Genomic DNA, 15,170 nt, shown 5'->3' with positions numbered 1-15,170 from the left:
ATGTCTCCCTCTCTCTCTTGGGTCATTTGACCCCCCCTTGACTAGGGCTCTTGCGAATCTCACAAAGGAGGGGGCTGGGGTCATAACACCTCCCCTCTTAAAAGTTTTTTACCAGCGGTTAAAAACAAGTTGGTACAGAGTCTTAGAGGATTTTTTTTCTTTAACACAATACACAAGCTCCTCTCTTCACAGAGTACTACCGTTATACATTCAAGTCAGTATCTAAACAGGTAACAATTACAGTGTCCCTTTCTTTAATATCTTAACATCGCGTACCGTACTAAAGTCTGGTAGCATCAAACTTCAGCTCAATAACCACCTATTTATTTATTTTCTTCAGCAACAAAACTAAGGAGGTGTGATCTTAGCTTAGGTGCATCTACAAAAGTTTATACAAATACTAATCGTTTCGGTCGTGTTATTTCACCGGCAGGTCTCCAAAGGGGTTGTCTTTATTAGTCACAGGCTTTGGTGCAAACCCGTACAACCGGCGTTGCTGTTTAAAAATGGCATTTTCTATTAACCATCACCTCTTTTCCGGAGAGTCTCCCCGTGGGGAACTTGAGTAATTTGGCGAGGTACTCTCCCGCCTTTTCTTTTCACGAGGGTTATTCTCTTAACTCTGTGTCCCCAACCTAGTCCATCATGGGAATTTCCACCCAATTCTTTAATGCTACACAGGTAGTTAACCCTTTTGTCAAGACCATGCAGGCTGATGTGTTTCAGTTCGAACCTTTTTCTCCGGCCGCATTTAAATTTTGGCTTCCTCACAGTGCTTTCTTGAATAACAATAGCGTGTGAGGCACCCTTACATTCCAAATCAACCTGTAATCGATGCACAGGCATCAATCTAGACTTTAACTTTTTTTCATTCGATTTGGGAACTACAGATTTACCGTTCTCCTCCACAACAACAGTTATCTCCCCATTCGTAAACTCCACATTAACTCTGTACACCCCCTTCAGCACAACCATCTGGGAACTCACACTTCCCAAGGTTAACCCTTTTTTTTCCGAACCAAGTCTATCTGCTCCAAAAGGACGACCGTCTCGTCCAGCTGAGTCAAATACCTCAGATTTTTTCAGAGCTCCGTGACTAGGTTCAGGACCATGTGCATCCCCATCTTGGACACACTCAAACGGGGCATTGGCCTCTTCCAGGCTTTCAATACCCGTACCCTTTTCAAATTCTAAATTCCCCTGATCCTCCCAGTTACTCTCTTGGCAACTCACTTCCGGAGTAAAAACCCCGCGGGCTGAAACAACCCCATCTGCCAACCCAGCAGACTTCTTCAAGGTAATGGCATCCTTTTCATCTAGGACTGCCCTCATTTCATTATCGGGAACACCTTTAGAATTTTCAACTTCTTCAAATAGTCCTGCCAAACCAGACAGATCATCCATGTCCAACCCTGGACCTTTTAACAGCTTTATCTGTTTCTCATCTTTATTTCCTACCTCTAGGACCTTTTTCTTCGCTAAGGGCAGATCTACCTTCTCTCCCTTACCCCCTTTTACGTTACTATTCCTCGTTTTACCACCCTCGAAACCCTCGTGGCACAGGGTTGGTAAAGACGTCTGGGCCAAATCAGAACTGGCCAATTTTAAACTGCTCGCTTTCTCAGCTGCCGCTCTCGACAGGCTGCGAGTGTCCGCGCATGCGGGATAGCTCGGGGACTCTATGGGCGGGGCCTCAACATGCACCGGTCGGCGGGTCATAGTCATGGCCGACCAAACTTTTCCTCCTACTAAATCGTTCCCAAAGAGGACATCCACGTCAGTTCTCGGGAATTCTGATGGCACCCCCATTTCAACTGATCCATACACCAGCTCACAATCCAAAATGACCCTACACAAAGACACCCTTTCTGTCCCTTTTCCTATTCCTCTCAGGGCTACCTCGCCCGTCGGAGGTCCAAATTGTAATACGTTATGGCTAATTAATGATAGCTCCGCCCCCGTGTCTCTCCAAATCCGTATGGGAATTGGCGGGTCCCCCTTCCTCACAGACACGGTTCCGTGTGACAGATAAATCTCCGACCCCTCGCGCTCTCTGCTCCCCTGGGATCCTCTTGCCGATTTTCTGATTACCACTGCACACCCGATAGGGATCGCTGCTTTCCCTCTCTCTGGCTCCTTTCTCGGAGCAAAGCATTTAGATGCAATATGTCCTACCTTTCCACAATTAAAACAGGTCAAGCCAGGACCTCTCCTGCCATCTTGCCTCTCCTCCTCAATTTTACCACTAGCTCCCAGCGGGATCTCCGCCTCAGCCGGCGGACTTTCTCTACTGTTCCCACGGTCTCTCTGGTAACTTTTTGGCAAGGAAGACTTTGTCTTGTGGGTTAGGGCATATTCATCTGCGAACCTAGCAATTTCTGAGATGGACTGATTTGTCCTCTCATTCAAATACATCCGGATCTCTTCCGGAACACAACCTTTAAATTCCTCAATCAAAAATAACTCCCTGAGACGCCCATAATTCTCGGCCACCTTTTCCGCGGTGCACCAACGATCCAAGAGCACACCCTTCTCGGAACCTTTGTCTATACGCCTCAGGTACTAACTCGTAACCTCGGAGAATGGCCTCCTTTACTTGATCATAATTCCCTTCCCCTCCTGGGGGCAACGCGGCATATGCCCGCTGTGCTTTCCCTCGTAACACACTTTGTAACAACGCCACCCACTGCTCTCTGGGCCACTTCTGATTCACTGCCACCTTTTCAAAAAGCAAGAAATAACTATCAACATCCGTCTCCTCGAACGGGGGGACCAACCTCAACGCCCGACTAACATCAAACCCCTCCTCTCTCTCTTGCCCTTGAGCTCTTCGCTCTTGCTTTCGCCTGTCCAGCTCCAATTCATGGCTCCTTTATCTCTCTTTCTCTTCTGCTTCTGCTTCTAGCTGCTTTAGCTGGAGCTCATGACCCCGTTTCATCTCTAATTCCTTTAGTTTGAACACCTGCTCCCTTTCCTCAGCCTTTTCCTTTGCAGCTCGTTCCTTTTCCCTTTCAGCTCGTTCCTCAGCCTTTTCAGCTGCTTCTAGCTGCTTTACTTTAAGATCATGGTCCAACCTTGCTTTCTCCAACTCTACCTGATCTGTCCCACTCGCTAATCTCTTTTCGGGGATATTTTCCAAATCCTCAGCTGCAAACACCTCCTTTTCAATGTAATACTGATTTATGACCCCTCGCACTTCCTGCTTTTTCATTGATGACCTCACCTCTGCGAGGCCTAACCCCTTTGCCAGATTTACCAAGTCTGATTTGGTAGCCGTCCCTAGCGCCTCTACAGTCGGATTTCTCATAAATTCACCCACATCCATCTTTGCTGGTTTCCTGTCTGGCTACCTGCGTAACCAGATTTAAGTTTGGACTTACAGCCCGATTCACTGACCCTCCCCTTTGGTTTCAAATCTGGGACGAGCAACCCACTTGTTACGTTCCCCAGTAACCGGGTGACTTATCAGCAAAGATAGATGGGTCCGCTGAGCCTGGTGCTACTATTTTCAAACGTTTTTATTTATAAAGGGGCACAAACGTATGGTTAATACAAAACATTCAGATCATATACGTCGTCACAACTCAATCTAAAGCACTGGTATAGTAATAATCAATCAGAAATAAGCTCTACAGTTGTCTAGGGGTAATGTAGATATATATTGTTTACTGGATATTTAAAAGTCTTTTTGCGGTCACTGCAGTTCCACCAGCCGCCGTCGGTTGTGGTGTCGCGTTGGTGCACTTTTGTTAGAAAGAGAGAGAGAATTAAACATTTACCCGACAGGTTTTCCAACCTGTAGGAGGTAGTCGGAAGTCTCGTTGGGGAATGGACTCTCATCCGTGGCTTCCCCTGTAGCTAGGCCGTTCTTCCGTGGTGAGGTCGCCAATCCCAGGCAAGGGAAGGACGCACACGAACCCCACCACCGGCTGTCGCTCTCTAAACGCAGTCGCAGGAATTCTCGCGTATCTTCTGGTGCGTCTGGCGCCCCGCCTCGGCAGCCCACCTTTTATCTGGACTGGCAGGGTTGTAGATGTCCATCAGGGTAGGGGGGCGAGGCAATCCTTCCCCATCACCCATCTCACATTGCCCTGAGATTTTGCACGTAGGCCAATTCCTTATCCCACAAAGGTGTCTCCCAAGACAATGGCTATGTCCGAGGCCTTTGTCTTGTTGAGCGACCAGCCCACTTTGCCTGAGGGCTTTACATGTGGTTTTCATGAGACAATAGTCAGAGTCGCTTTATTCTGCTTCCCTGGGGAACATGGTCTTCAGCACGTCTCCCTCTCTCTCTTGGGTCATTTGACCCCCCCTTGACTAGGGCTCTTGCGAATCTCTCAAAGGAGGGGGCTGGGGTCATAACACTCAGGTAGTGCATTCCACACACCAACCACTCTCTGAGTAAAAAACCTTCCTCCAATAGCCCCCTTGAACTTCCCACCCCTTACCTTAAAGCCATGTCCTCTTGTATTGAACAGTGGTGCCCTGGGGAAGAGGCACTAGCTGTCCACTCTATCTATGCCTCTTAACATCTTGTATACCTCTATCATGTCTCTTCTCACCCTCCTTCTCTCCAAAGAGTAAAGCCCTAGCTCCCTTAATCTCTGATCATAATGCATACTCTCTAAACCAGGCAGCATCCTGGTAAATCTCCTCTGTACCCTTTCCAATGCTTCCACATCCTTCCTTTAAGTGAGGTGACCGGAACTGGATACAGGACTCCAAGTGTGGCCTAACCAGAGTTTTATAGAGCTGCATCATTAACTCACAACTCTATCTCTCGACTTATGAAGGCTAACACTCCATAAGCTTTCTGAACAACCCTATCTACCTGTGAGGAAACTTTCAGGGATCTGTGGACATGTACCCCCAGATCCCTCTGCTCCTCCACACTCGCAAGTATCCTGCCATTTACTTTGTACTCTGCCTTGGAGTTTGTCCTTCCTAAGTGTACCACTTCACACTTCTCTGGGTTGAAGTGTGGTGGTGTTTTTAAACCTTCTGCGCTCTGAGGTCACACGGCTGTGCAGTCGTGCCTTTTGTCCCAAGTAGTTAAAAAAATCTGAATTTTCTCCCGATAAATGGCGACTTTCTCCGCTGCCTACTTGCTGTGAATCAAAAAAAATTATGTTGTAATAAGTTATAATTCCAGGTGTTAATTCATGCCATGAGCTCATCCGCTTTTCCTACAATACCTCTTGTATTGAAATGTACACAGCTCAGAACACTATTCGCACCATGCTCAACCTTTTGATTCTTGACTTTGTTGGAGGTCTTACCAACATGTCTCCACAACCTATCCATTAACTGTTCTGACACTCTAGTTCCCATCTCACTGTAACTCTAGTTTAAACCCCACCGTGCAGCATTAGCAAACCTTCCTGCTAGGATGTTAGTCCTCCTCCAGTTCAGGTGCAAACCATCACTTCTGTACAGGTCTCACCTTCCTTGCAAGAGAGCCCAATGATCCAAAAATCTTATGCCCTCCCTCCTATACCAACTCTTTAGCCACCTGTTAAACTATATAATCTTCCTAGTTCTGGCCTCACTTGCACGTGGCACAGATAGCAATCCTGAGATCACAACCCTGGAGATCCTGCCCTTTAACTTAGCACCAAACTTCCTATGCAGAACCTCATCATTCATGCTACCCATGTCATTGGTACCTCTTGTTAGACGAGAAGCTAGACTGGACTGCCAACACAGATGCCTTGTGCAGGAAGGCACAGAGTCGACTGTACTTCCTTAGAAGGTTGGCGTCATTCAATGTCTGTAGTGAGATGCTGAAGATGTTCTATAGGTCAGTTGTGGAGAGCGCCCTCTTCTTTGTGGTGGCATGTTGGGGAGGAAGCATTAAGAAGAGGGACGCCTCACGTCTTAATAAGCTGGTAAGGAAGGCGGGCTCTGTCGTGGGCAAAGTACTGGAGAGTTTAACATCGGTAGCTGAGCGAAGGGCGCTGAGTAGGCTACGGTCAATTATGGATAACTCTGAACATCCTCTACATAGCACCATCCAGAGACAGAGAAGCAGTTTCAGCGACAGATTACTATCGATGCAATGCTCCTCAGACAGGATGAAGAGGTCAATACTCCCCAATGCCATTAGGCTTTACAATTCTACCGCCAGGACTTAAGAACTTTTTAAAAGCTATTATTAATGCTTTTTGAGATAGTGATTTAGATGCATATCATATTTTTTACTGAGTTAAGTATTGTATGTAATTAGTTTTGCTACAAGAAGTGTATGGGACATTGGAAAAAAGTTGAATTTCCCCATGGGGATGAATAAAGTATCTATCTATCTTGATGTTTCAAATGAGAATGCTGAGGACCCAATTCAAAATAGAAACATAGAAAAACCTACAGCACAATACAGGCCCTTCAGCCCACAAGTTTGTGTCGAACATGTCCCTACCCTAGAAATTACTAGGCTTACCTGTAGCCCTCTATTTTTCTAAGCTCCATGTACCTATCCAAAAGTCTCTTAAAAGACCCTATTGTATCTGCCTCCACCTTTGCCGGCAGCCCATTCCAATCACTCACCACTCTTGGAGTAAAAAACTTACCCGACATCTCCTCTGTACCTACTCCCCAGCACTTTAAACCTGTGTCCTCTTCTGGCAACCATTCCTGCCCTGGGGAAAAGCCTCTGACTATCCACACGATCAACACCTTTCAGCATCTTATACACCTCTATCAGGTCACCTCTCGTCCTCTGTCACTCCAAGGAGAAAAGGCTGAGTTCACTCAACCTACCTCATAAGATATGCTCCCAAATCCAGCCAACATCATTGTAAAGACGTACAAAAAAGCTGGATGAATTCAGCATCCGTTGAAAGAAGCAGTCAACGTTTTGGGTCAAGACATTTCAAGATTTACATCCTTGTAAATCTCCTCTGCACCCTTTCTATGGCTTCCACATCCTTCCTGTAGTGAGGCGACCAAAACTGAACAGTACTCCAAGTGGGGTCTGACCAGGGTCCGATATAGCTGCAACATTACCTCTTGGCTCCTAAATTTAGCTCCACGATTGATGAAGGCCAATACACCATACACCTTCTTAACCAGAGTCAACCTGTGCAGCTGCTTTGAGTGTCCTATGGACTCGGACCCCAAGATCCCTCTGATCCCCCATACTACCAAGTCTTACCATTAATACTATATTCTGCCATCATATTTGACCTTCCAAAATGAACCACTTCACACTTATCTGAGTTGAACTCCATCTGCCACTTCTCAGCCCCGTTTTGCATCCTATCAATGTCCCACTGTAACTTCTGATAGCCCTTCACACTATCCACAACACCTCCAATCTTTGTGTCATCAGCAAACTTACTAACCCATCCCTCCACTTCCTCATCCAGGTCATTTATGAAAATCATTAAGAGTAAGGGTCCCAGAACAGATCTGAGGCATTCCACTGGTGATCGACCTCCATGCAGAATACGTCCCATCTACAACCACTCTTTGCCTTCTGTGGGCAAGCCAGTTCTCCATCCACAAAGCAATGTTCCCTTGGATCCCATGCCTCCTTACTTTCTCAATAAGCCTGGCATGGGGTACCTTATCAAATGCCTTGCTGAAATCCATATACACTACACCTACTGCTCTTCCTTCAATATGTTCAGTCACATCCTCAAAATTTTTTATCAGGCTTGTAAGGCACAACCTGCCCTTTACAAAGCTGTGCTGACTATTCCTAATCAGATGTCCCAGACTCTGGCATTCAGGAGGCAACATAACATCCGGGAATCTTGTTCTCACCTCGTCCATTCCCTAGACTAACAAATCCCCTATCACCACATTGCACCTCTTCCCCTCTCTTTCCTTCTGAGTCTAAGTCAGAGACCTGGCTGTTGTGGCTTTACTCTTCTCTTCCCCTCCCCCCACACCCAAAGTGATATACCTGTTGTTGAAGGGGATGAGCACAGGGCTCCTTAACCCCTTTCCCTTTCTTGACTGTCACCTTGGGTGTAATTACCTCTGTATATGTCCCATCTATCACCCCTCAGCCTTCCAAATGATCCAGAGCTCATCCAGTTCCAACACCTTAATGTGGAGAATAAGAAGCTGCAGCTGGATGCACTGATTGCAACTGTAGTAATCAGGGACACTAGAGGTCTCCCTGCCCTTTAATAGGAACTCCTGTGAACAGGGACACCATGTCTAGACTGACCATTATAGCCTCCAGGTTCAGTTGGATGTTGGTTATCATCTTTATGAAGTCAGTTGAATTTGTGATGTAATGCTCACAGCTCTCAACAAAGGAAGACAGCATGGTCATTCAATGCTTAGCAAAGGACTAAGTCAAAGAATCTATCCTCCTTGTGTATCTTATGTATAAAGAATGTCCCCCAGTTAAGACCATCTTTTATAAAAGGGAAAAACACAGCTAATTTTACCAAAGACACATGGTTCAAACACTTGTTTAATTTGACTTCTGGATTAGTACACACACGGTTCTTGATTAGTTAGGGCGTGAATGGTTCCAGGGAGAAGGCAAGAGAATTGAGCTGACAGGGCAATGGATCAGCCATACTGAACTGACAGCAGATTTGGTGGGCCAAATGGCATGTCCTGAACTGCTCCTTCTTTTGATACTCAGTTGAATAAGCAATGCTGGAATTCTGCTGCAATGACAGGGCCATTAAGCTCACAAACATTTTATTACATTCTGACAGAATACCCATGGCATCAAAGTCTACATACCAGCATCACTTTGGAATATTAACCCTGTACATCAATGACTCAAGCACCTTCAATTGTACAACTACTAAAATTGATGTTTACCTGCAGAAAACAAATGGAGTGTCTTTAAAAAGTTTAGATCAACTCTCAAGCAATTAAATTTGCAGACTTTGTAATTCAGTCACAAATCAAAAATACTTAAGCAGCTTTAAACAGGTGTTTACTGACTGAACCACATATATAATAGCTCTTGTGTCATCAATAGCAAATTTCCATAATGAAGTGACCATACATTTTATTAAAACTGGTCTAAACTGATTAAACAAACCTGCAAGTGATCAGCTTACACATCTAAAAGTTGGATTATGTTCTTTATTCAGAAATGGAGATGGTGAATACTGAACCCAATTTACCAGCAATCACCAACGTGGCATTACAGACATGATACCATGAATATTAAATAAAATTTTTACATGTCTTATGGATGCAACACATCTGGTCCAGTTCATTGGTGTTTCTTTCAGTTAGTCAATCCAAGCTTCTTCTTCAGCGACTCTGGCATCTCAGGCGGTGGTGGGCGAGGAAGTCTGAAGTAAACCTTCACCGAATCATAGATAAACCACTGCAAAGCAGTCAAAGTGCCGATCATGATGATACGGGCAAAAAGCCCCTTCCACACACCTGGAAGACAAAATGTCCACTCACTACACGTTTCACTGGAAAATATGCACAATGTCTAGAAAACAAAATCTTACTCACCTGCAGGCCCAAGCCTCTTCAAGACCTGGAAAGCAGAGCTACCCTTTTCCTTATTCAAAACAGATACCACCGAGTCAGCAGGGTGAGATACAATAGCACAAAACACACCAGCTGGGAAAAAAATACATACAAAAGATTAACAAATGCCAGAAGTTCTGGGACATTTGAGCTCCCTCCACCCCACTGGAAGCACTCCATGTAGGCACCACGGCCTCAGGAGAAAAATTTCAGTCACTTGAACCAGCTATAAAGAGTCATCATGGGACATTATTAAAATAAAAATGAATACAGTCACAATAAACATTCCCAAACAGAAGGCAGTATAAAAAGAATGGTTGGCACTTATCTTCTACTCCCCTACCCTAAAAATGATCAAATTTCCCTTTAGAAAGTTGTGAATCTCATTAGTGCAACATACACCTGACACCAACAGTCTACAAAAACTTCCATACAATTTCCTTACCAATATAGCCAGCAACAAAAGTCACCACTAGCTGCTCTGCCTTGGTACAATCATCACGAGGTTTGGGCACCACGTATCTGTACAATGCTTCAACTGTGCGCTCAAAGCAAGCAAATTTCATCATTGTGTAGGGAATCTGTCTCATCCAAAGAGGAGCTACACCTTTGTAGAATCTGTTGGACAAAAAGAGGGAAGCCCTTAATCTGAAGTCCTGCAATACAGGAAGAGTTCAGTATGTGAAAATAAATTATTGCACACTCCAAATCCCATTTAAAAAATACCAAAAGAGCAGTTTAGACTTCTGTCTATCCTTCTGATATTAAAATTAATGAGTAGAACTAGACTTTGTCATTTATTTTCAGTGCTGAAATTACTTTCTCCTATCTCCCAGAAGGTGGCAATGCAACAGATCAGCCAGTAAAGTAATAATTTATTCATGTTCAAACACGTATTGGCTTCTTCTGGGCTGCTGTCATTACTAACAGAAAAATGTAGTATTAGCCTAGAGCATGTAAAGTCACCCAATGCTGAAGCCATGTGTTCAGAAACAAAACACACATACTCTGGAAAATCCATTCAATTTACCTGCACCTGTATTGTTAAAGAAATAGACAGCACAAAATGGACCCTTTGGCACGACTCTCACGTGTCAACCAAAAAGCCTATGTGTGCCCCAGCTCCCTCCACATCTCTCTAAACCTCGTATCCATGAATCTACCCAAATATCTTTTCAAGGCTGTAACAGTACCCATCTCTATCAACACCTCTAGCAGCTATTTTTCTTTAAACGTGCCCTCTTCTTTTAGAGGCCTGGGAAAAGGCCTCCGATTTACACCTGTTTTTGCATCATGTGCTCCAGGGTAACAGACCCAGCCTGAAGTTATTCATTATAGCCCCCATCCCCAACAACTTTGTGCCTCATTCACGATCTCCTCTTGATCATGTACATCTACTAATTCCCAGCAGCAGTCAGCAAGACAAAATTTACTTTAAAAACATTACTTTTCTGTCCGCAGATCAGCCAAGTCCCAATGGCATTAAATAGACTGTAATACAGACTATTCACAATGGAACAAGCAAGGCTAACATGCAGGGAGATTACTCTCACACATCAATGACTCAAGCACCTTTGACTGTACAACCACAAAAGTTGTGGATTATCTGGCAACCATAATGGAATAATCCAGAACAGCAATACAGATATATCCCAAAGGTGGATCTAAGGAATGTGTTGCAAACCTTCAGGCAATGAACGTAACCCATACTTACGCCCAGAGACCTTCTTCAGCATACATCTTGGGTGCAGCTTCTCTCAGCGTGTTTGCATATCCAGGCTGGGTCTGTATACGGACTTTACAAGCTTCCATTGGAGCAAGTGCAATATCTGCAAAGAACTCTGCACTGGCAGATGCAGCGAGGTACAGTGATGTACGCCATAGGTATGTATTTTCCTATAATGAGAGGGAAATCAGTTCTTTTCTAATGAAGATTTAAAATCACTAGTTCCTAGCTCTCAAAGAGGGAAATTTATTCTGGGTCAAATACCTTACGGAACTGATTGAAACAAAACACTTCCATCTCACAGCAAATAAGACTGCAGTCAGCAATTCATGGAACTTCCACTATCAAGCGAAAAGAAACTTCCTGAACGCACCATAAAACACTAATACTGCCCAAAATGTGACCCACATTATTCCTACTAATACCCACAACACTCATTCCTTTGAGCTGTAGATTACCCAAGTGGAATGAAATGTTCTTCCAATTTACGTTTAGCCTCTCTTAAGCAATAGAAAAGGCCAAGAACAGACATCTACAATCTATGCGGGAGTGGATACGCAAGAAGTCGTGCAATCAAAAGCTTGCTGCAGACACAATGCAGGTGCACTACAAATTGATTGTCTTGTTTTTGTCCAGTTTCTGCAACGTTGAAGAGGCCACATCAGGAACATGAAATGCAGACCAGGGCAACCTTTGCCTCACTTGGAAGGGCTATTAAGTTCCTTGGATGGGGGTGAAGTGACATGTCCTTCAGTTATAGGTGAAGATCCAGGAGATGGGAACGTGACTAGCACTGGAGCTGGCAGATGAATATATTAAATCCAGAGGCTACTGGAATAAAAGTGAGGTGAGGGCAGCTTATAGCCTAATTGTATGAACATGGAATCTTCCACTTATAAGTCTCACCATTACATAAAATGTTTATATTTTCTCTCTAACATATCTTTGATAAACTGATCCTCAGGGCAATTCCTAAAGGTCCTCAACAGCCATTTACAGCTGGGGTATGTTGCAACAAAAACCTGCACGCTTTTGGCAGGAGGGAAGTAACCATAACTGAGGAAAATGCAAGAGATCACACAGGGAGCATGCAAACTCCTTGACACCACCCAGAGCAGGACTGAATCTGGTCATGAGCTACACTGCCACAATCATCTGCAAAAATTAGACAGAACAGTTGGATACCCAATGACTGAAAGGTCACAAAGAGACTGCCAGCACGAGGGGAAAAAAGCAGCAGAAATTCAAGAGATGAGCCACAAACCTGGTGGTGGAAGTGAGGAACTGTCAGCATTTTGGGTCAAAGCCCTGCACAGACCAATCCCAGAAAACTCACCAGCCTAGTTATCTAACCTCAAGGTGACAGAAACCATGACGTCTCAGCTGTACTGGTGCAATTATTATTCACCAAGCACTGCTAGAATTTTGTATTATGGCCCCCAAAGCCTTTATACTCAGAATCCCCAACTCTTCACCCTCCTAAGTGCCACTCACATAAGGTCACTGTTTCCCAACTCTCCTTTTCTGTACTGTGGTCAGTTTCCCCTGCTCAAATCCTTAGACCTTTGGAAAAAATTATGCACTAGTTTTATTTAAGTACTCTTACAATTAACACATGATTAGAACTTCTACCTCCCATATTTGCACTCATGTAAATTACACAATACCATTCACATAACAGAATGCAGAGAAAAGCAATTTGAAGTTTCAATAAGTTGCTTACTTCACCCAATAAACCACTGTAGACGTTCTTGAAGACTTCATAGAAACCAAATTTGCACAGTCCTTGCATTGAGTACCCGATGAAGGTTGGAGCCCAACCTTTCGCCAATCCGCGAACTCCATCTTCTTTCAGTGTGACAGAAAACCCTTTGAAGATAGACTGGTATTTTCCAGGATCCACCTGGTCAGAATGAAAAACAAGTTACCCTATTTATAACAGGAATCAAAGTCTGATTTCCATCCCAGAATCACAAGCCAACATTGAAATAACTCATGCTGTTATATCAAAAACAGCTTAGAGAGCATTTAATATTTAAAGTGAAGGAAAGGGAGAAAGGGGAAAATCAGCACAAAATAACATGAGTAAACTATTCAGTCCCTCCATACCTACTCTACTCACTGTCTCTGAATCACACCAGTCCAAATCTGCTGCACTGAATACTTACCAAATGCCTCACGTTTGGTGACTGAACTCACAGCTGAGAATTTTAAAGTGAACGAAGATAATTTTGATAGAGCGACCCACACACTCCAGCCAAGGCAAACACCGCGCATATACCAGGTGAAGAACTGCTTCAATTAAATCACTTCTCTTGTAAGAATGGAAGTGCTTAATCTCACTTCAAGCACCATCACCACAGGAATTAATCCAGTAAACCTTGATTGCACTATGACAATACACCATTAATCAGGTAGGGAGATTATCACTGTGTGCAAAATTCCCAATGTCATCTCACCGTGGTTCTAAATGACTGCAGCAAAATGTCACCGCTACTGTGCTTAAATCCTCTTGTAATAGATGCTAATATAACATTCTTTCTTAAAGGCCTATCATAACATTTTAGTAATTCCTTTTTAACTACCCCTTCAATCTCACCATGCCAACAAAATGCGGCTTGGAAACCAGGTCTGGACTTGTGAAGGCCTGCACAATTCAAATTAATGAAATACAAACCTGGATTCGACATTTCACCAGATCCAATGGAACCACTGCAGTGTGTGTAATACCACAGCTCAGTATACCTCCAAATCCACATAAAGCATAGAATTTGGCAGAGCCATATTCACAGCTGTATTCCTCTGCTGTATAGCAAAACAAAGACAAACCATGCAGTTAAAAGTATGCAGGTTAGTGTTGGGCACACAAGGCACTTCGGAATTCAGAGACGTGCAGTCATTCATCCAATCCTAGCAGCATCTGTTAAACACTTTCCACGTAACAAACCTGAATCCTGCATTTAACCAGATCCAAGGGCACCACCGCTGTGTGCGTTGTACCGCAGCTAAGTATACCACCCAAGCCACACAAGGCATAGAACCGAGCAGAGCCATACTCGCAACTGTACTCGTCCTTCTCTGTGAGGGAGAGCACAGTAAAAACCCATTGCCTAAAGAGATGAGGTGATCTGGTTGAAGGTCGGGGGGAACAGAGACGGGTTGGGGGCTGAAAGGTGATGGGTGGATCAGTGATGGGGTGGTGGGGGGCTGAAGGTCGGGGGGAATGCAGACAGGCGGAGGCTGAAGGGCGATGGGTTATCAGTGACGGGGGGGGGGGGGGGAGAACAGAGGCAGTATGGGAGAACTGAAGGTCAGAGAGACAATGGATAGAGGTGAGGAAGAACAGGGCCCGGCAGCCTTGGGTCCACGCTCCGAACGGCGGGCAGAAGGCACGAAAGTTAGAGGTCACAGGATGTTCCGGTCAAGGGCAGAGATCGCGTCGCCAGTGAACGAATGGCGGTGACCCCACTAGGGACCGCCCCGACCCGAAACCTAAACCTCGAGCTGCGGCTATAGCCCACCCATCGCTCCCCAGGCCGGCCGCTTTTATTACCGGGACCTGCGGCCGCAGCTAGGCGCCGGCCGACCCGAGTGGCTGGGACGACATCCAACGGTGCAGCCTCGGCAGTGGGGTTATGGCCATCTTCGGTAAGCAGCTGAAATCGGGGCGCGTTGAAGGGGTTGGCCGGGGCCAGGCGCAGCACAGAAGACAACATGGCGACCGGCCGCCGAAACCCGTGAAATGGCCGAGCAGCGCGCTCCCACCTGACGACACAGCCAGCCGATTGGCCAAGCCATGCACCCCCTAACGTCACCGGCCAACAAGCCCCAACAATTGGCCAGGACTGGGACGCTCTGACGTCATGGGACATACACCCCACCGATTGGCCGCAGTTGCTTCTGGGCGGGGAGACTCCTTGGTTCTGTGAGTGCAGCTCCAGCAGTGGGCGAATCAGCCCTCTTGTGCTTTTTGATCTCG

General features: G+C 45.2%; 1 protein-coding gene and 1 non-coding gene across 3 annotated transcripts; both read right to left on the bottom strand.

The window, feature by feature from the left end:
* Nucleotides 1-8,410: 8,410 nt before the first annotated feature.
* On the bottom strand, nt 8,411-14,962 carry LOC140738533 (solute carrier family 25 member 3-like). 2 transcript variants are annotated; one of them, XM_073065924.1, is made up of 7 exons: nt 14,745-14,962; nt 14,139-14,269; nt 12,915-13,094; nt 11,180-11,361; nt 9,911-10,083; nt 9,448-9,558; nt 8,411-9,369 (listed from the first exon to the last, which is right to left on the bottom strand). In XM_073065924.1, exons 1-7 carry the CDS (start codon nt 14,905-14,907, stop codon nt 9,209-9,211), a joined length of 1,101 nt encoding a protein of 366 aa, XP_072922025.1. In that variant the 5' UTR covers nt 14,908-14,962; the 3' UTR covers nt 8,411-9,208. The 2 variants fall into 2 exon arrangements, with proteins under 2 accessions (XP_072922025.1, XP_072922026.1); XM_073065925.1 differs by lacking the exon at nt 14,139-14,269 and adding an exon at nt 13,869-13,996 and having other exon boundaries at nt 14,745-14,959.
* On the bottom strand, nt 10,916-11,143 carry LOC140739052 (small nucleolar RNA SNORA53). The gene has a single exon (XR_012101560.1). It is a non-coding gene; the product is annotated as a small nucleolar RNA SNORA53 (small nucleolar RNA).
* Nucleotides 14,963-15,170: the final 208 nt, after the last annotated feature.

Source organism: Hemitrygon akajei, chromosome 14, assembly GCF_048418815.1.
Source record: "Hemitrygon akajei chromosome 14, sHemAka1.3, whole genome shotgun sequence".
Classification (NCBI taxonomy): domain Eukaryota; kingdom Metazoa; phylum Chordata; class Chondrichthyes; order Myliobatiformes; family Dasyatidae; genus Hemitrygon; species Hemitrygon akajei.
The sequence above is the reverse complement of the archived record's forward strand: the minus strand, read 5'-3'. Positions and strand labels throughout refer to the sequence as shown.